Consider the following 27,058-nt stretch of genomic DNA (forward strand, 5'->3'; position numbering starts at 1 on the left):
ATGTTCTTTCAGCACAAGTAATATTTCATCTCTCACTGTCAAAACAACATGATCCTGCTGGTCCATACAATTCATTAGCAAGTCTAAATAACTAGACAGTGTCACTGGTGTAAAGGCCTCCCATCTCCTAGCCATTTGCTCCAACCCTTACTTCTTTCCTGCAGTGGTAGCCTGGTTATGGGATACAGCCATCCATTACACTCATGCAAGGTTACTTGAATTTGTCCACAGAATTTTGGGGAAAAAAAGAATAATGGAATTTTGCACTGCACAAAATTCAGGTTTGTGACTCACTGATGGCCCAAGATCAAAACAAGAACCACCACTCTGTGGAATACTGCCAACAAACCCTTGTTCTGGTATTATAGTAATCATCTGTTAAAACACAACTACCAAACTGCATCTTAATTGCCAACTCCACCATGTCAGTGTATTTTATGACCAAAAGTTGATGAGTCATAGAGAACTGGAGAGAAAGTGCCCACATTTGAGAGGAGGGAGTTTTACAGCCCAGCAAAACTCCAGATTAAGGTGCTGAGAACATCATCAGTGGAAGACCAGCTGTGTAAACACAAGGAAAATATACCTAGATTAAGTTCATCAGCTTTTAAACAGTTACTCTATATTTGCATCAGTGTAACAGAGAAGAAGCTGGCCACTATGCAAAAAAAGTACTTTGTCTCAGATGACATCAAGAGTGCAGCTTTGAACCCAAAAAGAAGGCAATTGCCTAGAACACTGAATGGCCTGAGAACAGCCACAACAGTAGTCCTTACAAGTCCCAACAATGACTGCTGTCTCCTCTTTTCTGCTGCAATTCAAGGAAGAACAGAGAATATGGGGTAATAAGGGATGTATTCTGACAGCAGTAACAAGGACATGATGCACAGCTCTCAAGAGCCCCAGGTACCCATGAAGATCACTTTATTTGCAGGACAAAGCTACCCCATTTTGTTCATATTCAAAACAAGCCTTAACCCAACTCCTCAAAGCAGCTGGACATGCTGCTAACTCAGTCTGAAAATGTGCAGAAAAGAGTATTATTGAATGAGTATTCTTGCATGCCAACATTGAAATCATTAACAGAAAAGGTGTATCTGATTGGGGCAGAATTCATGTTGAGGCAGGGGTAGCGTGTGCCTGAGGCAAGGCATGGTGACATGATATGCCTTTGTTTTCCAAGCACAAAGGACCAAAGAAGCCTCTGTTAAGTATTAGCCAAATAAAGGCAGCTGATTCCTACCTATTTACCTATTAAGCCAGTGGCTTGGAGTCAGATTTTTTTTGTTGTTGTTCGGACTGTTAGTTTATTGCAGCTGAAGAAATTATACCGTCGCTTTTCTTCATCATTTAACCATAGCATGTAAGCAGGAGACAAAGAGGTACACTGTAAACCAGAGCAAACCTTGAACTCTCTTGACACATTTAGCCTTGATCTGACTGGAGCTGAGAAAAGAAGATGGGGGAAAGTTATGGAAGCAGACATGGACACCAAAACTACAGAAGCCACAGAAACATGACTTCAACACCAGAGGCTGGAATAACAATCCCACTAAGGAGTTGTTTCAGGCAGGGTTAAGAAGGGGAGGCAGGGTTGGCAGGTTGAAACCTTCCTCCACCTGCCTCCTTCTCCCCACACTGATTCTACACTGGAGTCTTCCTCTAACATTCTTGTCACTGTATCTTCAACCAACTCTGACCCTTCTCCATTGTCAATGAAGAAGTAGCATCTCAAGCTGCAAATCCAATCCTACCCTCTAAATACCAAACAGACTTGATCCTACACTTAAAAGTGGGGGGAGGGGGTGAGCATCACAGCCTGGAAAGGATTCTTTCTATTGTAATTTGGGGCTAGAGGGCAAAATTTTGTTCTCTGGATTAATAAGCTTTAAAATAATATACTAGCACTTAAGCCATGAAACAGTTTTAAAGCACAGGAGCATTGTTAATGAACATTTGCATTCCCTCAAAAATGTCAAAGATCCAGCAGCTTCAGATATCACAGTACAGAACACAACACAAAGCTGTACTTTTATTTGCTTAGTAATATTATGTTTATCATGATACCATAAATATTTCATCAGGTTTATTGGTAAGATAAAGGCATGTGATCTACACCTCATATATTATCCTTTGTACTCCCAAGGAAGAGAGAGGTACAGGAGGTACAGTTATTACCTTTATCATTATCTTCTCCTCTTCCACCTTCAGCTGTTCCTTTAACACAGGCTGCAAGCATATTACAGACGCAGTTACCTTTACTTTGGAACAGCTAGAGTTTACACACCTCTCACCATGGCACAGCACACTGTTTCATTCTCCCTCTGTGACCTTCAACAGGAACAGAATTAATCAACATGGTGTACTTAAAAACAATTCCCGCCCTTTATATGTCTCTTCTCACAGAATTAGAAGCATCAAGATCAGATCAAAGCAAACATCAGCTTTAACACTAATATCTTTTTCACATTTTGTTAACATTTTTACACCAATATTTACACTAATTTTTGTTATCCTCAAAGTAAGAGTAATTTTACCTTCCTAATTAGAGAAGTCTCACATAAAGGGTGAGACAATGGATACTTGAAAAGATGAAAGTTAAATATTTCTGCTTCTGTTGAAGACCTGCAGTCCCTCCTAGACATGAATAGCGTATATGAAGAACCTGACTGGAGCCTTGCAAATCTGAGAACTTGCCTAATTTTTCTGAGTTGGTCTATTTTGTCTTGCAGAGAAGTGTATTTTAGGAGTAGTGTCTGATGCCATGTTCTCTAGAAACAGCAAAATACAGACTCTTTAGAGAAATTTTTGAGGTATGACATATACAGGGTATGAATAGCTTCAACCTGTTGACCCATATCCCCCCAGGTGCCTCCAAATTAAGAAAAAAAAGGGCATTTTCTTTCTCAATAAATGTAACTACCCACCACACTTTTCTATTAATAAATCTGTTTAAATGGTCAGAGATAAAAGCAGAAATGAAAGTGTGACACCTGGATGTTTCACAGAGGAATCTCTTTAGCTCTGACAGATGTGAAAGATACAACATTGTTTCATCAGAAAGGAGAACTGATCCCCATAGAGAAGTCTGTATCTAATAATCACAAGAAAAGTTTTGGTTTGTGCCTTAAACTAGTTTGGGATTATATAACCTTTTTGGGTAGCAACATGATAATTTGTTTTCAATAATTTCTTTTAAATTCTTACAGAGAGCTTTTGATGACTAAGAAATCAGCCTCAATTTTAACATATTAACAGGACTTTCATTAATACATTAATGGACTGAACATAAATCAGTAACTTGCAAGATCAAGCCCGTCTCTAGCAACGGTGTCTCTGAGCCAGATTTTTTTTCTTTTTTAAAATATACTGGGTAAATAACAGAAACAACTCTTGATATATGCACACTATAACAATAAGAGTGTTTGCAGCAAGAGAAACTTGAAAATTTTAAATTTAACTAACTGTATGAAATTCTAGGGGATAGCTCTAGAAAACTAGAGTGTCACATGCTTAGCCACTAGAGACAATCTACTAAAGAGACTGAAAGTTCATTAATATATTTTTATTTTTTTGCAATGAATTTAGGCTCATTCCTGTTCCTTTGCAACAAAACCTTCTATTGCTTATTCCTCCTACAAATCACAGCCAAATCCCAGGAAAATCCAGAGAGACTTTATAAAAGGACATTTGTTAGCACTGCCCCTTCTAGTACTAAGTGTTCAAAGAAGATTGGGAATATTAGGAATGCAGATGGTTTAATAGCCCTTTTGCATACTGTAAGATACCCACAGCATTTTCATATTTGGGAAGGCTGACTGACCCATACTAAATCCTAGCTAAATAACAGAAGGCAACCTCCAGCTCTTTACATTCACCTGCCTTGCCAGGGGCAGGAATTAGAGAGCTCAGAGATTTCACTCCATGCAATACATGGGACACAGAAATTGAGTACAAAAGAGAAATACACTTTTCATTTCATGAGTTCCCTGAAAAGCACTAACCCTAGAAGAGGACAGAGAGGCAACTTCACAGCCCATTCTCAGATTTCACTAAGCATGACTGACTCCACCCCTCTTAGCCATGTATCTACTGTATCACCACATCCAGCCAGCGACCTTGGTGTGCAAAATAGCTGAAAGCTCCCCTCAGGATGAGAGCAAGGCAGCTGGTCTGTGGAATTTGGAGTCTGTGTTTCCTGTTCTGTCTTTTCTGCATCTTTCTTCACCAAACAACAGCTAAAAGAAAACTGAAGTTTGTGTCCCTAGTAAGTATGGGCAAATGAAATTTCTTCAAAACCTGTCACTTACTACTCTTCTTGTACTCTAGGGTAGAGAGGAGGGGAAAACTTTTCAAATATTTAAATGCTTCCTCCATATTCAAAATTCATTATTGTATTGTCCAAAAAAAATCTTAATTTTGAATAATATTTTATAATTTTGTCTAATTTGTGCACTCCTACATGAACTTACTTTCTAGATGGATATAGAATGCTTCTTTTATAGAACTAAGTGAAAAATAACACAGGATTCTGTTTTAAATGTAAAAGAGGATTTCATAAATACCAACTAAATACCAACTGCGCAAAAGCCCTCTTTACCGTGGAAGAGTTTCCACTTTTCCAGTGGTTTCAATGGACTAACATAGAAAGTAAATTTCAGTATGTGAAACTCAAGGTTTCAATGACATTCAACAAGCAACACAGAAACCAATGCTTTGAAGCTAATGCTATTTGCAATGGTTATGATTTACCATTTGTCTGCAGGAAACCTGAATCTTATTCTGAACATCACACACACACAAATCATTAATATTAGCTTTTTTCTTGCAGTTTTTGATTTAATTTCTCCCTGCTTGGATTAAGAATTTTTTTTTTAAATCTCAAAATTTTAGAATCATATGGCGAATTATTCTGCAAAGAATAGGAAGCAGAGAATTCATCATATGAATGAAAAAATCCAATGTACCTTATAAATACATCTTTTATCTGAAGTGAAATTTCAAAACAGGTTCAATGTTTTCAGAGCAGCAGTTTAGCCTGTATTTACATATTAGATAACACTTCTATCACCCCTTGTGATGAAAAAGCCAACATATGACTTTTTAAGGCTAATTTCTGCCAAGTAAGAGAATTTCACAGGAGTCAGCCACAGAACTGTCACTTTTAGTAATAGTTTTGTTTTTTCCTTTTGAATCCCAATTTAGTCATACCAAAATACTAATGTTCAAATATCTCTGAAAAATTACTAACACGCTTCTGTTTGTTTTCTGTTTATTTAATATTATGGTCTATACCTTCTAAAATACATAAAACCTCTTTAAAATATAATAGGATATCCTGTAGTTTTTATAACTTGCAAAAATTTATTTGAGCTAATTTATTCTCAAATGCCAGAAAAGAACCAGTTATGTTTGTCTAAATAAATTAAACAGGAAATGTAGCTATCTAAATTTAAGGCAAGCACCATTAATATACTTAGCATCTGTCAGATACAGTACTCACTGTCATAGCATATTGCTTGTGACTACACTAATTAGTAATAATCACCACAAAAATACCAGTAACAAAAAAGGAACTTCATTTCTTTTATCAGGTGTTTCGCCATGGTGATCATACCCCACAGGAGTTTTTCCCAACTGATAAGCACAAAGAAATTGCAAGACAACAGGGATATGGCCAACTTACCAAGGTGAGTTTGTTTACCAGGGCAAAGAACTGGAATATTGAAAGATGTTGTATTGATATTTGGGAGTTGGAACTTTGCTTTCACTTCGAGAAAACCCTTATTAAGTTGCTACTTAAGGACAGCCAAGGAACTTATGAGTAAACTACAGCAACATCACTCAATAATTTTGAATGAAACTGAGTCAGCCTATCCTGGTCCAGTGTCAGCATATGTTGAGCTTCTTGATTGCAGACCAGGATCTTCTGGGAGGAGCCAGGCACTAGTGACTATCCCAGTTCACCTGAGACCATAAAGGAAGATTTAACCATCAGTAACAGAAGGTGATGGAAGTGCTTACAGACACAACCCTCCCTCAATCTCTGCTGAACAGGAGTGCTTTCTTACTCATAAACTGTTAAAGTTCAGTACAAGCAGAAACTTTTCTTATGCTATGCCCAAGAAAGTCGATTTAAAACTCAACTATTTTAGTGCAGGCATTTGTGGAATCAGCTGTTGGTAGTAACCAGAAGCAGCACAGATACTGTATCTGACAGATGCTGTGCCTGTAACTTCTATTAGCTGCCACCTCTTACAAATGGAGCCACAGGTGAACTGTGCTATCAGACTGCAAGGCAATATTTGGACACTGGGTATTTTTTCCCCTCCCACAGGCAGGACCCACTATGTCTGTGTGCTTGTGCTTCATTCCTTTTTTCCCAAGATATGTTATTTGGATGGAAAAAGCTGCCAGTTATCTGCCCAGCACTCAGAACCAGGCAGTCTCCCTGAAGTAGTTTAGAAGTGCCAGAAGTCTGGTTGCCCCAGACAAATGGCTACAGTGCATATGGAGGCAGACCTGAGGTGTGTCTCTGTGTTAGGAACACACACCTTATGTCCTGTGGGTCTCTCTCCTAAAAGAACTTGCCAGGTCTCCACCAAAATCAGAATAGAGCAAACTGCCTGAGGAGTTCCTCTTCCCCACTGTTCTTAGGAGGCAAAACTGGTTTCCAAAGCAAAATCAGTGCTGTTTCTGCTCATGTCAACTCCTTTGAAGAAACAGGAGTAACAGCGCAGCTTCCCAACTCAGCTGTGACACAATCATTCCATATAAACGCTATGCAAGTTCAGCAATCCATGCCAGCTTGCTCCAAGGCATAGAAGACTTCAAGACCCAGAAGTCAGGACTTAATAACATCAACATGCATATTAGACAAGTTGGGGCAGAAACCTAAACGACACATACAGCTTAGGAAACTGGATGCACAATTCCAGCAAGAGAAAGAGGTGATCATATGCACACACAGCAGGTCCTGAGTAACTCCCAGCTGACTTGGCTTTGAGCAGGAGGTTGGACTAGAGACTTCCTGATGCCCCGTTCAGCCTGAATTATCCTGTGATCCCACAACTTAGAAAATTGCTTTAGGAAGCAACGAGTAATCACTGTACTTGAGATCCCAGTGTAATGATTACATGAGCTAAGTGGAAAATATTTAAATTTAGGCCAGGTACTAGTAAAAATATGGCAATATAGACTATTACAGGGACACTGTGTGTGATTGTGGTGGAGTCAACACCCCAGGGGTCTTTAAGGAAAGAGTGGATGGTACCGAATTCCATGGTCTAGTTGACCTGGTACCATTAGGTAATAGGTTGGACTCAGTGATCTCAGAGGTCATTTTCAACCTAACTGATATCATGATTCGATGATTCATGTGTCATATGTTCACAAAATTATGTAGGTAAGTTGAAAGATGCTCAGCTAAGAGCCACTAAAATGTTGGGGCAGGAAAAATTTTGCTTTGAGGGTGGAGAATTGGCATCAGTTTCATTTAACACAGAGATGAAGTGACTTGATTCCATTTTATGGATTATTGTTTAACTGAATAGATCTGTGATGGTGAATGTTATTCAAAAGTGTAACAAGATTCAGTGACTGAAAGTTGGGAACATAATCAGGCAAGAATCAAAAATCAAATGTTTCAGACTGTTGATAATAATTAACTATTGCAGAAAAAGGCCCAAAGGCTTGGAGGACTTTTACTTTAAAACTTCTATTCTGAAAAACTCGATCTTGCCCAGGCTAAAACTCTAGCCCCCATAAGGAATCTCTGGTGATACTCTGTGGGATTCATATCCTGGATGTGTCTCCATGGACAGGTGGCTGCTCTGTCTGCACTCCCAGTTAATCAGCTCTGAGACAGCAATAGAGTAGAAAGTAGACAGATGGTGTTGGAACATCTCTATGCCTGCTTTAAGTCTCACTAGCTCAGATAAACATACACATAGCTTTCCACAGAGCAAAATACAAAACTGGATCTACCAGGAGTCATAGCTAACATTATCCAACACCATACAGGCAGCAACTTCATTACTTTTTTCTCATGTCTTCTTTCCTAATTCAATTTGAAAAAGTAAAAGGGTCTTTATTAAAGTAATATTAAATATTATTGCATTCTTTTTTGGTTGTATGAATGGATGCATAGCACATTTCTTTAGCCTCTTATGCTCTTGTGTTACTTCTACAGCTTGGCATACAACAACAGTATGAGCTTGGCCAGTACATGCGGAGGAGATACTCTCATTTCCTGAGCGTTGTATACAAGCAGTGTGAGGCAAGTACTGGATCTGGGTAGGAAGATGTTATTCATGGTTCTTAATGGGACTTCCTGGATGCATAACACTCTAAACCTGGTGGAGTTGGAGAAAATTTAATACCAATTGAAGTCAATGTCATTCCAAAGTACCCCTGAAACTTCAGCTTTTATCCTGATGGCTAACTGAAAACCACATGAAAGGCTTTTTAAGCGGCACATCAGGTTCAGCTCCCTCCCTGCTGTATGGGACAGCATCTATGTCAAATACCTCCAATGCTACACTTTCACATGGAATGCAGATACAACTCATTTAGGTTCCATTTTTCGTTTTCATTTAGGTTCCAGTTTTCATTTAGGTTCCAGTTTTTCAGTGCACATACGATGTCCCAAATCCTAGAGGGTCAAATAGAGTTAATCTCATGCTGTCTACCAGGATTTCTAAGATGTTACCCTGCATCTCAGCTGCATCTCACAACTGCAGCTCAGTTGTACAGTGAAATTTTATTCCAGCTGCAGTCTTTCTCCCTTCTCCTTCTTTCTCATAGTCCTTCTTCATGCTGCTCCATTTTAATGACAACTTCCCCAGTACCAGTCCCTTTTTTCCTAGACAGAAGACAATAAAGTAAACCTAATAAAAGAAATTACCATCCAAAATGTTTTTTCTTTTTTTTTTTTTCTTCCTTCAGATTTATGTTCAAAGCACTGACTGTGATCACACACTGATGAGTGCTCAGGCAAGTCTTGCTGGACTGTACCCACCAACACAGGATCAGATTTGGAACCCCAGAATCCTTTGGCAGCCAATTCCAGTTCACACAATGCCACTGTCACAGGATAATGTGAGTATAAACTAGGGGCATCTGCTTTCCCTTGATCATTAGTAAAGTACATAGGACATGACATAGAAGGTGCAGCAAAAAGTGCATGGTAAAGGCAATGAAAAGAACATTGTTTAGCCTGTATATGTAGTAAGCATTTTGCAGAAAGGCTTAATAAGCTTAGTAGAAGTGTTGGCAAGTATTTCCACAGGAATAGACTTGCATATCAGAGACATGATCTTAACAAAAGAGAAAGAAAAATGGGTGTACTGGTATAGAGAAAAAGAGTTCATTTATAAGGTGAGTAAATCACTGTAAAAGTAGATTAATTCTAAATTTAATGCAAACATGACTTTCTTTGTGTGACAAGAGAAAACATACTTAATCTCACTAGCGCTTCAGTATTGCTTAGTCCACAGCCAATGGAAAAGACAAAAGAATCGTTCTGGGACTTACATTATGGTGAGAATTGAGTTACAGGTTTGTTTTTCATGCACTTGGCAGGTCAATGCATGTACTACTCCAAGGATTGGTGAGAAAAGTAAAAGGGGAAAGGAAGGAGGGCTCAGAGCTTTAAGCATGAGTTAATAGGACAATGTATTTATTCATCTCCCTTGCTCAGCTCCTGACTTTGGAGTTGTAAGGAATCCTGTGGATAGCAGCTCTGTCGCCTGCATGTACTTGTCCTAGAGGGCAAAACTATGCAGCTGGCTGGAGCTGGAACCGCCTGTGTGTGGAAAATCTATGATAAAAAGTTAAGATCAGGAGTGTGCAGCATGAGTCCCAGTTTGTGAGAGCAGGTTTGCACTTGTGATGCAAGATAAATTGTGTGGGCTTTACAAGTCTAATTAACACAGTCTGTGATGATAAGGGAATCACGTCAGAGACATCATGGAGCAATGGTTCTCACCTCAGGGTGATGAGAGCATGGAGATGGAAGGTATGGAGACATGTCTTCCTCTTCACACACACAGCCAGGCACAGAGTCAGGGGCTGCTTCTGACACTGTCACAGGTGGGGATATCCCAGCAGAGAGACAAGAATACCTGGCCAGTATAACACAGATAGCAAACTCAGCAAGCAGGTACTGCACCTCATTCACATCTAGGGGAGCAAGTAAGTTTATTAAAACAAATCATAAAATCATGAGCACATCTACAATTTTCATACTTTTTTCAACTATTTGTGTTTTAACTTTATTTATCCTTACTACATATACAGGCTAAACCTGAGACCACATGTATACTACAATACAAAACAAGTGCCCATCATTTAGTGGTGAAATCATGCCTGTTCATGAACCTATGGCTATAATTCACAAATACCTTCATATCTTGTGGAATGCATAGATTGTATTCTTAAAAAGATTGAGGAACTGCTGTGAAGTATTCCAAGCTAATTATTCCTTCAAATCTCTCAAGTTCTTTTCATAATTCTTTTAATATTGGGACTATATAGATGGAGCTACATTACTGGGGAAAAAAAAACAAAAAAAAACACATTAGGGAAAAGGACTAATAATATCAGTGTCAAATTTTAATTTTTGTTTAAAATTTAACACAGAAAATGAAGTCAATTTAGCTAACATATATAAATACATATAAATGAAATAACAAGTTTTTAAGTTATTCCAGCCATATGTAACCTTCATATAGCTTAGATTAATGAAAGACAAAACCGAGTTACAGAAAGTTCACAAGTTGCTACAATTTAGCTGAACTAAATGAAGCTGTGTTAAATAAACTCAATACAGCTGAGTATGCACAAAGACTCCTATTGCAGTCCAGCGGCTGCTTTGTAATTTGTTCTAAAAATGTGATGGTGTGTTTAAAGAAAGACTGAACACAATGAATGGAATCATCCCTGGAGAAGCTAAGAACAAAGGAGTTCATGAGGGCTTGTCTTAGTCTTCTGTCAAAGGATGAATTTCATCTTGTGTAAATGAATCCTTTAACTTTGAACTACTGCAGCTATTACTCCTCTGAACATTTAAAGATTATTTTGTTTGTAGTCATCAATATGACTCCTAGAGTCCTGAAGATGAATATCCTTGAAACTATGTTCCCAAATTATTTTTCAGCTGGTCTTAACTAGTGCAGCGAATCAGAACAGCAATCCTGCAACGGTATATTGAATTGCAGAACAAGATGCACCTTGCCTAACTAGGATTTTGCAATTTTCTTTCCAGTTGCTATACCTACCTTTCTCACGCTGCCCAAAATACAAGGAGCTTCTGAGAGAAACCGTTGCAACAAGGGATTTTCAAAGGCAATTCAAGCACTACAAGGTGAAGTATTCTCAGTTCTGGAAATCCAGTTGAAGTGTACCACTTCTTCAACATTATCTAATGCATAGGTTTAAAACAGCAGTTAATATGCTCCTTTCAGATCTCTAATCTTCAGAGTGGGTGTAGACAACATACCCAAAAAACAATTACAACATTACAGATCCAGCTGGACTGGGCTATTCCTGACAATTGAAAATGGCAAGTCACAGAACGATAAATTATTGACCTACTTGCAAAAACTTAGTTTCTAGGGGACTAGACAAAACAAAAACTCAGACAAAATCAGTGTCAATGCCTCTCAAATTATTCCAATACCTTTCTCTGTTTACTCCCATGTAAAGCAACTCCTCTGACATCTCTGCCTGTATAAGTCTGTGAGTTCAGATTTATTTTCTCAGCTCAATTCCTCAGAATTTCTGTAACAGACTCAGTGCTTTTCTCAAGTACTTAGTCATATTTCCCACCCAAAATCTTAATTTAGGCGTTCTCTTATGTTTTTTGCCTGTCTTCATATGGTATCCTTTCCTTTATTTCTCCATCATCAAAACCTTTGCATGACTATATAACCACATGTTTATTCTGCTGCAACCTTCTACTTCACATGTCCTTCATACAAGGACACTATGAACCTCACCTGTTTTTCTATTACCTCTCACCACTGACCTCAATCATCCATTTGTGGCTCTGCATCTGGGTATTATATGCAAGTAAATCACAATTCCCATTTTAAATCAGCAAATTTACATCATACCTCTCCTTCTCCTGAAGGAGAATAATTCTGTTTATCACATTTTCTTTAAGCACTTCTTGGATTTCTGGAGACTTCTTCATATATCTGTGCTCTCTCTACTTCCTTCTAAACATTTCCACCAACGAAAAATAATCACTATACTTCAAATCTGAACTAAAATCACCAACCTTGTCTAAATGAATAGGCCAAATTCTCTTACATCTAGGCAATGGTTCATTGCTTAAGTGCAAAGTGCAAAGACTGTCTTCTTTCTAAAAATTCCTATGTACTACTATGACAGTGTAGAAATCATGTAAAAATGCCTTCAGCACAACCAGTTTGGATTTTTTTTGTATTCCAGCAATTTCTGAAGTTTTTAGCCACTCACACAGGATATCCAGTGAAGAAGTTGACTAGTGAAAGGATTTGGAAGCTCTCTGACACTTTACAATATGAGGTAAATAGAATCATAGATTCATTTAGGTTGGAAAAGACCCTTAAGATCTTTGAGTCCAATAGAAATTCCTACACTTCCTTCAACCTGGTATTTTTATTTGGTTTATTTTTTTATTGTAAGTCATAAAGAGATCATAGATCTGCTCTTCAAAAATTTTTTTAAACACAGACTACTTGCAGCTTCTTTCCCAGAAACTCTCACTTAACTTACAACTGAAAATCCTGTAAAGACTCTGTGTGTGAGGCTGCTGTGGGTCATCCACCACTGTAAGGAACACAAACTAGTGGACTTTCATATTCAAGATCCAGCCACTGACTGCATATGGAGAATTAGGCAAAAGCATACCTTTGGATAAAATTGTCTTGTAACTCCCCAGACCCCACTTGGAGATACACAGGGATAAAAATATGTTGCTGGAAAAGAAACATAAGCATCCTTCCACAAAGATTTTATGCAAATTGTAAAAGCAACAGAAGCCATTATTTGTACATGGCCAGTAGTGGACAAAGTATTTTCAGGAATTAAGCAGCATTGGAATGATACAAATTGCTATTTGTGCAAGTTTGGGAGCTTGTCCTAAGTATAGGTATCACAAAAGAGTGTGGATTTTATAACAAAAGGGTTATCGTGGTGTCAAACTGGCATGGGTATCTGGGTTCCACAGTCTGGAAATGTCATGGTTTGAAAACATCCTAACTGCTTTTAATTTAGCAAGAAATCCCACTTCAAAGTCTAGACTTACCTCAGCTGACATAAAATTGCAGAGTGTTGTGTTAAAAAGTTATTTTTGAAGGCAGCTTTTGCTACACTTTCATGCATAACTATTCATAAACAAACATAAATGATAAATTTGTCATCAGTACTGGGATATTAGTGAGGGAGTTTTAAGATGGATTTCAGAAGCAATATGTAATATTTTACAGGGTGTGATACTAATGAGTTTACCTTCATTCCTGCAATTTTTGTGAAAGTCCAACTTTGATCAAATCAGACTTGAATAGAATGTTAGCCAGGGCCTTCAGTTAAATGAAATGTTAACATGTTGGGACATCTCACTGTAATTTCAGTGAGGTCACCCTTTCGTGTTTTCCAAATGCAGGACCACAACTTTCTATTTCAATAGTTAAATCATACCGAGAATCTGGGTCACCAGACAAATTTGGAAAACCCACAGCTCCCATCAAGAATCTAGCTAAACACTGGAATAAAAAAAAAAAATAAAAATGTGCTTCTCATTCTAGTGTTATATTTGATGAGCCGTGGTCTTTGATACTACTGACTGAGGACTCTGAGGGTATCAATTAAAGGCATCTGACATAAAAACCTCTCTCATTTTTCAAGCATACAGAGAGAGAGTGCTTACACAGTTTTTAAATACAATCCATGAAACTACAGTAGCACACATCTCTCTGTATTTGTTATTTTCAGCTAAGTGTTATCTGACTTTTAGGTAACTTGGAGAGTGAGGTGTTTGCTTGCCTACAGACAGTCTTAAATAGCATGCAACCATCCAATTCTTCCCTCAACACATAAATCACACTTATTAAAAGAGAAATGGATAACATTGAGATCTGAACTGGTTTAACCTAGCACATTCTATTGTTTTCTTGTTTAAACAAACCCTTAAAGTAGTTGACATTTTCCTTTGAGCTCGCTTGCTACAAGAACAGTCCTTTAGGTGAGCTCAGTCCAAAGGTTACATTGCTCTAAAGGAAAATTACCAACCTTGTTTAAGTAGGAATTCAGGGTACTGCAAACCAGGAGTGTTATGCATGTCCTCCTTTCTCACAGTTCTGATCACTAATATACCTTGGACTGCATCCCCAAGGAAAGACTAATCCATTCCACTTTAACTTGAGGACTGTGACAGTATCCAATAGACCATAATAGGTACAAATTTCATTTATATCTCATCCTTATATATCTACCCCATACTTTGGTACATCCATACTACAGCTATACATTGATCTCTGTATTCCTCTTACATCTGAGAGCTACCAGCCCTAAAAATCCTGATGTTTATGTAGGATTTGTTTCAGTAAAAATACAACCCAGCACATGACTGAAAAAGTCATATAGTGATTATTTTCACCTGACAACATAAAAAATGCCAGTTGCTTTCTGCATAATTTTAGTATTATTAATAAATATTCCTCTTCCTGTTGAAAACTGCCCTTCAAATTTCTTTCAAGCACTATGATGCTATAAATAGGAATGCTACAGCTGTCTAAATGCAAAATACAGTCACCATTTTATTACAATGAGAAAATGTTACTGGAGCGAAACATTCAGAATTTGTTCTGAGAAGTATTTTGTGCCAGAATAAATAACAGTTAGCAGTAGGAATCAGTAAGAAAATCACCATGTTTTCTTTCTTCACTGTAGGATATTAACAATTACACTTTACCTGTTTGGGCTACTCATGGTGTCAGGACCAAGCTGATAAAGCTGTCAGAATTGTTATTGCAGGCGGAATTTGGGTTCCACAAACAAATGCAAAAATCACGTTTGCAGGGAGGTAAGCTGAATTCTTACCCCATTTAAAACCAAAAGTACGATGGGAAAGAAGAAAGGGTATATGACAAACATTGCTGCTGATTCTATGGTAGAATGGTGAAAGATACCATTATGGGGATATTGGTGGGCAGCACTGAAATATTTTGATTAATGGGGAGGGAGATGGTGAGCATATGAATCATGAATATCCTTATCTAACATTGTAATTGAGGTATCATTTAGATTACACTGTATAAGAAATTCAATATAACATACAGATTCTTGTGGAATTCACTCAAGCCTGAACTTAGCATAAGCCTCCATGTATAACTTACTTAAAAAAATATTATTTGTAAGATGTTGCCTAACATCTTCATATTCCACTACTGAGAGTCCTAAAATGAGATTACTAAACTGCTTCTAAACCTTACTCTGCTCAGAAAACGATGGCTGAAATTTGAAAGTATTTTATACCTTTTTTTATCACTCATTCTCCTCCATTCATCCACTGTCATGTTTTGAGCCTCCTTTTTGTTTTATATGGGCAGTGTACAGGCAGGTTCAGTGAGCTAGGAAGACAAATGAACAAATAACATGAATTAATTTGTTGCATTTCTCAAAGCTCCAACTTGCAAAACTTGGCACAAAGTTCAAACCTCTGCCCTTGCTTTACTAACAATTGCTATTAAAAATGTGCCAGAAGCTAAAGACTAATTCTGTCTAATTTCCTAGTTGGTACAGTTCTACTTTAAGGATTTTAATTTGTCGACATGCCAACCTTATATTAACATACTAGAGCAGCCATTGATTTAAATCAGGTAGTTTGTCTTACAATTTTTCAGCAGTTAACATTAACAAAATGCAGACAACCACACAATTTAAAAGCCCCAGAGTCAAGAGGATATGCTCTTTCTTTTTTCTCTGGAAAGAAGGAAATCACTCAAGCTACACAGACAATGGGGTAGCATTCATTACTGTGCTCTTCTTGCACTGTTCTGTTGGCACAAAGTAACTGTGAATGCACTGCTTGAAGCTGTTGAGGCTATTAGGGATCCCCAAAACATTTTACACAGAAATAAAACAGGCCCACTGTTCATTTGAAAGATACTGTCACTATTAATCAAGGCACTTTGCACAAATTACCAGTTGAGTCAATTGAATAAATCTGGTGCACTTAGTGACAGATTGCTGAAATGGCAGCAGTCAATACAGATGTTAACACAAGCATCTCTTTCATTGTCACTGCTTCCCCATTTTCTTTCAGGTATTCTTTTAAAAACTATTCTAAAGCACATCTTAGATGCTAAAAAGCCTTCACACCATCAAAAAATGGCTATGTATTCCACGGTGAGTGCTTTCTGTTTCTCTTGTGCTTCTTTTCTGCGATTATTAAATGCAGTGAAAGCCGTGAAATTTTATTTCCTTCATGAAATACAGCTACAAGCATTTTTTTATTTGGTTAACTTTAAATGCCCTCAGATTTAAAAAAAAAATTAATGAACAGATGCTACTTCGAAACCTGAAGCATTCCACTTTCTACTGAATGTCATGGTTTTTTTCATTGTAATAATGTTTTGATTGAGCAGGGAACTGGAAAAATCATGCCTCATGTTTTATTAAACCTGGATCACAAAGTTAATTTAAAACAAAATCTCCTTCTTCCTGCATCTTTTTCAAGTGCATATGAGGAAAAAAGAAAAAAATTAAGTTACAGTTACTTATCAGGCTTATGAAGGCAGTTACTCAATTGTGATCTTATATTTTTGTTTAGAATGTACAAATGCTGTCATTGGAGGAGGAAATTTTTGGACTGCTGTCACTAAACAGCTCCTCTTTCTAAACTGCATTTATACAATGACCTATTGGGTATATATCAGCTAAAAAGTTTACTGATCTGATCTCAAATACTGCTTACTTAACAGGAAAAACCACTAGTTCATTTTAGAAGAAGTTTTAACAGCTCCTATTAATTATATAAAAGCTGCAAGTTACTAAGACTTCTTAAATATTTATGTATATGTATACTATATACATGCAGGACTTCAGTTTATATGGCCATAAAGGGACAATATTTGCTCAAGAGTACAGAGGGCAAGTACTAATGAGGCCCTAATGAGATTAATGTTGAATGGACAGATAATGCGTGGGAAATATTGTTAAATAATAGGTTCATGCAATCATTTTCAGCAGACCTTTAATTAAAGGTTTCCTCTGTTCCCAGCATGCAGCCACCATTGCAGCCTTACAGATGGCACTCAATGTCTTCAATGGGAAATTGCCTCCTCACAGTGCCTGCCATTTTTTTGAACTTTACCAGGAAAAAAATGGGCAAGTATCTGCAAATTATGCTGCTAATATGTACTTTTTCTAAAAAGGAATTTTCTGATACCCAAGACTAATTAAACCAGGTACGTGAGGTCCACCATTCAGGGAAATATTACACAGTGATTTTAATTATTGTAATTGCATTCATTTTAGTAGTCAGTAGCAGAATAAGCCTGAAAACCATATCTATATCTATGTCTATATCTATATCTATATCTATATTTATATCTACATATATATATTACACTTATGAGAGGTTTTACTCCATCCTTTTTATCTATTTAACTCCTTAGCAAAGACAGCAAACTACATGCAAATTGGTGTTGACCCCCTGTTGTTTAATAAGTTCTCTTCAGAGTATTAATTATATTAGTAAACCATAAATATATTGGCAACCAGACAAATAAGATGGCTAAAAGTTTGTCCCCAAGTACACTAACTGCAGCATGGAAAGGCTGTGTGGTTTTGCACAGCTAACTTTATTTTGACCCCTCTGTGTTTTGAAACAGGCAATACACCATAGAAATGTACTACAGGAACAATTCTTTGAGGGAGCCTCACCCCCTCACTCTCCCTGGCTGCAAATTTCGCTGTCCCCTGGAGAGATTTACTCATCTGGTCTCTCCCATCCTCGTACCCTATTGGACAAGAGAATGTAGAATGTAGGACATCAAAAGAGGTAAGCTAAATGCTTTGGGCACATGTACCCAAAAATAAAGTCAGGATTACATCTTGAGCCAACAGCTCATTTGAAGTGACAATCATTTTCATAAGGGTCTGCTCTGAAATGAAAAATACACAGATCCAGGAAAAGAGAATTGTACCCATGGCTGTCCTTTCTCCTCCATCAATACATTTACCTATTCCAGACCAACTTTCTGGTGAAATGAAATCAAAGCTGATCTGACTTTAGGGTTCTGTTTTTCATGTGGGTTTTTTTTTTGTTTTGTTTTGGTTTAGTACAGTCAAAAAGACTTTCAGTTACTGAAGAAGTACATGTAAATGCACTGACTGACAACAGTCACCTTTTCCTCTCTAACTGCAGAGTATTTGTCCAAGCTGATTAACAACAGTCAACATTAGGCATTCTCTTGATTTTAGCAGGCATTCAGAGATCAAAACAGATGAATATTGAATACTACACCAGATTGGTACTTACCAGAATGTCAAAAGTATACAAACACACATTGCTATACTCATTTCCTCATAGCTTGTCTATATCACCATATTAGGATGTTTAAATTTCCATTTTGACCACTTACAATACTTAGTTTTGCAAAATGAGGGAACAGAAAGGCAAAAAATGACATTGTCTGTCTTTCATCTAGCTCTATATTACTTAAGGGAAATGAAAATCTAAGAAACCTTGCTTTTTTCATGTTCAAATATTGTACCCAACATTAAAAAAAATCCCATATGGCTTTCTGAATCACTGATCTCAAGAAGAATTTGAATAGTCAGAGATTATAAGAATGCAGACCAGACAACTCATCTGGTTGAAAATGTTAATTTCCTGTTAAATATCTTGAAGCCATTAATAGAGTGGAGATAGTCTGGCCAGAATACACAAAAAAATAGCAAGTAATGATTCACTAAACAAATTTATTCACTATAGTCATTGCTCACAAATTCCCAGGAAATATTTCAGGAAATTACCACATTTAATTGCAAAAGGTAATTTGGCAGAGGAAGGGGCAGGTTGTTTCTGATGAGGTTTTTTTCCATCCACACTGCTAAATACTTCATGTTTATATTGTGGTGCTTAATAATCTAAGATTTGTGAAAATTAATCCCCCTCCTTCACAAAGCAAACTGTATAACTGATCAGATAAATAAATGAAAAAATTATAATATATCAAAATTTTACAATAATAAAGACAAAAATATTTAGTCTTTAAGTTTAACACAAAGGCTGTACTTTGTTTCAATCCTCACATTTTGCTGAAGTAGAAGATAGATGGTATTCAGGCATTTTACACCAAATCCAGCATCACTGCTTTTATTAGCAATCCTGAATGCTGAAAACACATATAGACCACAAAAGAGGTTACAACCAAACCTGATATTCCAATAAAAATGTTTTCCATATTGTCATAATAAAATTTGACACTTTCCGCTATTTTATCCTAGTAGATAATATATGGATAGTTCAGAATGGACCTGTTGGGCCATATCCTATTTTTTTTTTTACTAATTTAGGAAACATTAATTTCATTTTTCCTTCAGGCAGTTTTAAACTCTCTGCTGTGCATGAGTGAGACTTGGGAAAAAGCCAAGGCACACAGATCCACAGGCTGCACAGTGCAGCACACCAACAGACTGTGCTAAACCACTGTCCACTACCAACTCTCAAGGAATGCAGACAGCCTGGAACAGCTGACTTTTAACACCAGTGAGCTAAATTAAGGAGAAGAGTGATGCACAGTTTATAGGTCACAATTACACTTGACACACACAGCTGCAAAATCCCTGATTTCAGATGTTTCCAACTCTGTCAAAATTAATCTCAACTATTTTTCTTTGCTAGTCCATATGTTATTAATTTGATTATACATGCATGAGAGCATTTTATGAAGTCCATAAATGTGACTTTGAAAAAAAAAATCCAGAAGTGTGATTGAGCTCAAAAGTGTAATGTATAGAGACAACTATTCTACAGGGAGACTCCAGTTTGCAAACATACAGATGTTTCTATAAAAAGCTTAATTGAAGTTTTATGGAGAGGATTTATGTCCCCACTGCAAGGAAATAAAGGGGTTCGGCAAATATTATTATTATTATAGGTCACACAATACAGCCTTAAGTTCTTCCACATCTCAATGACCATAGGGTGAAACATAGGAAAATAATAAAGCTCAGCATATTTGGGAAGGAGGTAAAACTGTGGGCTCCCCCTGTGCTCTTTTTGCTGCTCAGGAAGATTTCAGCATGGATTGACTCAACATTTCAACAGACTTTTCCTAATCCCGTTAAATTGAGAGCAAATGTGTTAACTCCTCTCCACTTAGTCTGAACTGCTTACTTGTAGAGGTACCATTAACAGGTTTGCCATGCTTTTGGAGAATGCCATATGCTAAGAATGCATCTCTCTTTTTGTCTTACCTTTAGGTGTTCCCTCCATTATCTTCAGTGTGGTGCACTTTAAGAAAGGATTCTTCCCACACTGTGATATGACTGTGGTCTGACATTTCTCTTTAAATTCCATCAGCATGACCAACTGAGTCTCCTGATCTCTACCAAAAGAAAACATTCCTTAATACTACAAACAAAAATTATAGAAAGCAAGGACTTATTCTTCATGAATATTTGCTTTGCTTTATCACCTGGTAAAACCTAAGTGCAAAATGAAACCAATGGAATTTTGCAAGACCTATTCTTTCCAAAGGGACTTTGTCAGAATTAATTCAACTATGCAATTAGAGTGTTTTGGATGGCTAAAGCCTTGATTTACAGCAAAATTTGAAAATACCTCTGAAGGAGTGTTGCCCTCTTTTGAAGAATGAGACAAGAACTTCCAGAACTGGTGACAGAAGCAATGCTTCAAATGGAGATGCTAAAAGGAAGAGTCATTCCACTCTCCTTAGACTTTATTTTACTTAAGAAGCAATGAATCATTTTACACAAACAGATCTCAGAAGTCACAAGAATTAGGATTATGCCTGCTTAATTACCTAAGAGATCACTTTCTCCTTCTTTACATGCACAAATATTCCATCTCTACATAGAAGGAAGATGAGACTTATGAAAAACTTGGACGGTGAATCTAGACCTAAAAGGGGCCTGAAAACAGCCAGGCTAGCTACCATGAAGACCTAGCAACAACTGGTTGACCCAACAAGGCTTTCATATATTCTTTCCAAAAAGACAGCAAAGCCAAGAGTTAATTTTGGAAGAAAAATACTTTTTGGTTTCAAATAGCATTTTTAACACCTTCCTTTTGTTACATTACCTTGATTGTATATTCTGATCTGATCATATAAAGTCTGTTCTCCTGGGAAACCTGTATGCAGATGCTGCTCTTGACATGAACCAAAAAAAAAAAAAAGGCAATACAAAATAAAAAAAATCAGAGCTGCATTAAAATATGCGGAATATGTTGGGCAATCCTTCACTAGTTATGTTTTCTAATATTGCTATTGCAAAAAACAGCTTGTGTCCTTACTACAAAAGCTGGATGAGAAGAATCAGATGCAACTAATTTCTGAAAACAGTGGATATGCCTTTGCTTGAAGAAGCAAAGATTTCTCTTTTTTTGTTTGTTTTCTCACAGTGGATAGGACCTTTTGTCAACAGTCTTATTGCCTACAGATCATTTTAAAGAGAACTAGAGTAACAGCTGAGGTGCAGAAAATTTCGCCATTCTGGCTTCTTTTCCTCAATCAGGCTTTTAAAATGGATGCTAAACCTGAAAAGTATATTCTATATAGTATAAGCAGATAACTGCCACTCTACAAGATAAAAATGAATCATGATAATAAAAAGATCCCTTTTCTGTCCAACAAGAATCTAAGTTTCAGAATTCTCACTGTAAATGCTCTATTCTTTTCCCAACAGATCCCAATTTCTGTTCTTAAGCCACCATAGGAAATATAGTTCACCAGGAAAGCTAGTTAGATTTCCAGTCAAAAAATGCAACCCCTTTTACCATAGCATCCAAACAATGGTAGAAATATTTTCTGACAACATGAGACAACCAGTTCTACCCGCTTCTTAATACAAAGAAGAGCAAGCTTGTTTATTCTGTATTACCCTAATGTCCCATAATGGACACCAGAAGAAAGTCTTCTCAGGTCTGGCAGCCCTCACAGGAAAGTTAGTGCAAGCTCTTTAAGTTATTCATCTCAAAACCACGCTGATCATCACACCTCCCTTCCTAAGAAGTAATTAAAAAAAACCTGCTAGACGAAAGCAAACAGAAAGGAAGCCAAGACTCCATCTTTATCAGTGTTAGACTTCTAACAGATTGTAGCCTTGGCTGTCAAAACCAAATTTCTAGGCACTTTCTCTTCTCAACCTGCTCCTGTTTCTTTTTTTGAACTGGTGCCAAATTGTGGTGCTTGAGTCGTTTCTAACGTTTTGTTTGCCAGATGTTTAGAAGTAAAAGTTCAAGAGCTGTAAAGGGTAAGTTTCATGCTTCTTTCATCAAAGGTAAGGGTAACTTTTCTGTTAGTTTCCTGAATTGGACAATGCTGACATAGAAAATGTGATATAGACCTGAGACATTCTTCATTATTCTCTTTAGTCTCCAGTTCCCAGATCTTCCACTCCTTCCTAACCCAAATCCATGTCCCAAAAACTTTCAAAGCTGCATGAAGATCCTTTGTCCCAGAGATTTTTCTGGTTTGAGGGAGCATGGATAGACCCTGGCCTCAGCACTTCAGTTCAGTTGTGCAAGTGCATTCTATGTGAGGTGACTGCTTACAGTACAGCAATGTAAAGTTCCCCTTTTCCATCACATCTTCAGAAAACGTCTTCTTCCATGCTACATGCCCCAGTGTATATACCTTGAATAATCTAATTTCTGAGCAAAAATAAATTTAAAATTTAATTTACAAATTAAGACATTTCTAAATTATTTTATTCCCCCTACCCCTATTGTACAAAAACCCCATCACACACATTCTTTGTAGTGCTTTTTGTTCTTAAGACTATCACTGTAGAAACACAGAAAGAAAGATTTCCTTTATACCTCACTAACTCAGAGGGAAAATAAGCATCAGTGTTTATAAAGGCTGGAACATAAAGCCCAGATCTATTGTAGGAATATAAATTGGGCTGTCAGTGAATGAATAATAAACTGCTCTAAATTATGTTTTCCTAAACTTCACCAGCTGACTTAATTTGAAAAATCTGTCTTACATCTTTTGCAGCCATGAAGTCACAAACAAGTTCATTTCAGTTCCTCTTAAAGAAGAAGTGAGTCAAAATGAGTAAAAACAGTTTAACTTTGGAATTATTTAGATTACTTATTTTTTTAAATATGTTGCAAAACCAGGATCATCTGGATATGCAACTCCCTCTCTTCTTTCACAAGCAATGGCTAGACAAACAGTCATACTTTAAAGACTTGCTTAATGACCTGAATAGTCACAGATGCTGTAATATAGCTGGATATAACTTGTGATCACTATTTTTCCTTTCATATGCTGAAGCAGTGTCAGAAAAATGGGGAATGAACCACAGAAAAGCAACAGTAATTTTGTGCTGTCCTGGAAAGGCGGCACTGGACAGCCTGAACTATCATTTTCATCAATTCCATCACCTGTTTCTCTTTGGGTTATTTACTGAGCTGACTGTCAAAAATGAATGAAAGAAAAAATGCAAAACAACCTAAACTCTGATCAAATAATCAACTAATTTAGATTTGTTTCATGGTAGTACTAGAAGCAGGTTTTCCTTCTTTTTATTTAATGTTCATAGTACTTAACCAAGATGTAGCAGACACAAGTTCAAATCTCTCCTTTAGCAAAAGGATTTGTCTCCACCTCTTCCAGAAAATAAAATCATCACCAAACTCCTCCAGAGTTTCAGAGAGGAAAGAGAAGAGGAATAGTGCTTTCTGTCTCTTTTTTATTGGCAGTTCACTTTGTTTTTTGAAAAACCTGCAAATTAGGTTTCCCTTGTCTCAGGCAAACATTTTATCTCATAAGATGAAGAGGAAATTTTCTGAGTGCCCTGTAACCAGGTGCTTATTGCAAACTTGGGACAATTAGGAAATTATTAGAAAAAAGTGAATACACAGCGAGCAGACACTTTCTTTCCCCCACCTGCCTTAGATTAGTAACTTTGGACTTAGGACATTTTTTTCTGTAGTCTAAGATACAGTTTCATGTTCTGTCAGCAGTACCTTCCCATTCCCCACAATTGGGTGAAAACACCCCTACACAGGACTGTGAGACGGTCTTGTTTTCCTCATGTTTCAGAATGGTGCTTGGAAAATGTGTCACTTTGTTTACTGAAACAAAATCTTTTCCCTCTTTCAGCCCAAACACAAAACCAAAAAAAGCTTGGAAAAAAGGATTGGAGATAAATCCAAGCCATGCTAAGTGCTGATCTGCACAGGCAGTCAGTAGCAGGACCTGAGCTGTTTCCCTGTGTAAGCAGCTTGGTTCATGAGTGCTGGCAGCATTTTCATACCTGGTGCTTTGACCGCAGTGACTTCCACCCTTTCAGGGTGCAGGTTGTGCTCCACCAGCAGCAGTGGTTACCTCAGGTAACCCTTGTGTGCAAGAAAGCACAGGCTCCTTTGCAATCAGCCACTTCAAAGCAAATCAAGGCTTCAGCAAGGCTTCAGCAAGCCTTTAAGATAGGTATGTGCACTTAAAATTTATAATTGTGTATGATCCTACTTAATGCCATAATATCATAATTAGAACTTATGACAATAAGCCAAATTAACATAAGCATGATTTAAATTGTTTGGGTTCACTTGCATTATAATGCTTCAACAACCATAAATAGATTAAGAAGGACTTTTTAAATTATTATTATTTTGAAGCAACTTCTCCTGAAAAGTGCCAGGATTTAGTTACTGCAGAATATGCTGAATTTATACCTGCCAAATGCCCAGTAGAAATGGAGATAATTCCAGAAACACAAAGAAATTTTCAAATTGAATACATACTGCCAACATACTTTCAGATTGCATACAGGATTCCTACATGAGTCTATCTTAAACAGTATGGCAGATAAATGGGGATTTTTTTTCCATTTTGGAATGCGCAAGCTCTTACTTAAGTTGTTGTGGTATCTATTATTTTGAGCACAAAATTCTCTCCCTAACAAAGTATACATGCCAAGGGAAGAGTGAAACCACAGAAATCACTACTACTTACCATAGGCTTGGTCTTGTGTTGAAGTATCATTTTTAAGAGACATTAGCAAAGATTTTCTATAAAATGTCATTGTCATATATTTTTTAACATTCTTGAATTATGCCATCCAGAATCCCCCTCCCTGCACCAATAAAATTGAGTTCTGGTCTTAAATTGAAGTCATTAGAATGGTTCCATAACAGCGAGACTACAGTGGTCACAGTCACTCATCAATGAAACACAATAAGCCAGCAAATCTTATAAAAACTAATCAGTTATGAATTTCACGGGAAGGTCATAAGAAGGATAAGAAAAGATTCCAAGAGCCAACAGTGATCCTTGATCAAATAGCTTAGGAAACACCCATTACATAGATTAAAAAGAAAGACATCCATTTTTGAGTTTTGAGACATATGAAAGTATTCTGAGAGTCTGTTTTATGACCTACACTCTTAAATAATGGAAGAAGATGATCAGCTTATGTTTGTTTTCAGAAAGACAACATATTATTTATTTATGAAGTATAGATAACCCTCACGCACCTTTTGCATAGGCAAAAATCACACCAGGAGAGATCAAAAAGGAGGGTGGGGACATACCAGTGGAGGAAGAAAGAAGTCCAACCGCTGAAAACTGGGAATGGACTGAGAAGACAGACAGGAAAGTTTGGGAACTGTCATGCTCCTCCCATCTGGTCCCATCCATCAGACAAAGTGGATACATAAAGACATTCACACAACTCAGAGGAGAGAATACCTGAGGCTTTGTGGGCTTTAGGCCCTCAAGATGGAATTCCTGGTAAATGGTGAAGCACTTGTTGTAGAAACTGCTGCTGCAGAGAGCTCAGCAGAAGAACCTGAGCCAGGTTTGGGTATGATACGAATGGAATGACAATACACAAAGGACCTAAAGTTTTAGCACTTAAAGAACTCTACCTCTAGATCTCTGCAAACTAATTCACTACTCAAAAGGTGCTTATGAAATCAAGTCTCCAGGTCTCATTCTTCTTATTTTATAGAGAGGAAGTCAGCAGAGACAAGCTGAGCAATCTCCTCAAAGCCACTGAGCTACTGTCAGAAAGAGTGCTTTTAATCAGTAATAATAAAAAATGTGAGATCCTGGACTTGTTCACAAGAAATTTCTTAAAGATTTGAGGTCAAAAAAGATCTCGACATAAGCAGTTTCAAAGGGGAAGTATAGGAATACTCCAAAGGAAAAAAGAAAAATAACACACACAAATTGAAGAGCAAATAACTGCCCAGCAAGGATCTTAAATAATATACTTGTTGCAAAATCTATTTGAATATTTTATCTGAGGGACTGGCAATTTTAACCCATATGAAATGTTTTTTTTAATAATTATTCTGATTTTACAAAAATAATGTGGAAGAGAGGGAAAAAAAGGAGGGGAAGGAAGCTGAAAAGTGGGCTAGCTGAGCAGCAAAGAGAAACAGTATTGCCTGGCTTGTAGTTTTTCCTTGTGGCTATAGTTTGGAAAAATTCCAGGCACAGAAAAGTCAAAACAGAACAGGTAGGTTGAAACACCAGCAATGCTTAGCAATTCAGTTCCTTTTTTTCCTGTAATATTTTTTTCTTTTGGAGTGTGAGGATGAAGTTAAAATACAAAGGAAAAAATTTTCTTTGTATTTTAACTTCATCCTCACACTCCAAAAGAAAAAAATATTACAGGAAAAAAAGGAACTGAATTATGATTTGATTAAAAAGAATGTAAACAGTAATTTGAAAACAAAGGGCGATGCAATTTGTTGCGTAGTCACACAACATTCCTCTTGGATTTGAAATGCACCAGCGGCAGTTCCACCCCTTCTGAAGGTACAGCCTGACGTCTCACAGTTGAGCCTTAGCAGCTG

General features: G+C 37.1%; 1 protein-coding gene across 1 annotated transcript; it reads left to right on the forward strand.

Annotated features, from left to right (window-relative positions):
- Window positions 1-4,153: 4,153 nt before the first annotated feature.
- On the forward strand, window positions 4,154-18,039 carry LOC115912277 (prostatic acid phosphatase-like). Its single transcript, XM_030963761.1, has 10 exons — window positions 4,154-4,267; window positions 5,595-5,690; window positions 8,192-8,278; window positions 8,947-9,099; window positions 11,267-11,365; window positions 12,457-12,552; window positions 14,938-15,070; window positions 16,313-16,395; window positions 17,270-17,376; window positions 17,883-18,039. The coding sequence occupies exons 1-10, from the start codon at window positions 4,154-4,156 to the stop codon at window positions 18,037-18,039; spliced, it is 1,125 nt and encodes a 374-aa protein (XP_030819621.1).
- The last annotated feature ends 9,019 nt before the right edge of the window (window positions 18,040-27,058 follow it).

This window comes from Camarhynchus parvulus, chromosome 2, assembly GCF_901933205.1.
Source record: "Camarhynchus parvulus chromosome 2, STF_HiC, whole genome shotgun sequence".
Lineage (NCBI taxonomy): Eukaryota > Metazoa > Chordata > Aves > Passeriformes > Thraupidae > Camarhynchus > Camarhynchus parvulus.

Coding starts and splice junctions, on each gene's coding strand:
- LOC115912277 (XM_030963761.1), top strand. CDS start 4,154: ATGAGAGCAAGGCAGCTGGTCTGTGGAATTTGGAGTCTGTGTTTCCTG. Junction 4,268..5,594: donor AACTGAAGTTTGTGTCCCTA/GTAAGTATGGGC, acceptor TTCTTTTATCAG/GTGTTTCGCCATGGTGATCA. Junction 17,377..17,882: donor CTTTACCAGGAAAAAAATGG/GCAAGTATCTGC, acceptor GTTTTGAAACAG/GCAATACACCATAGAAATGT.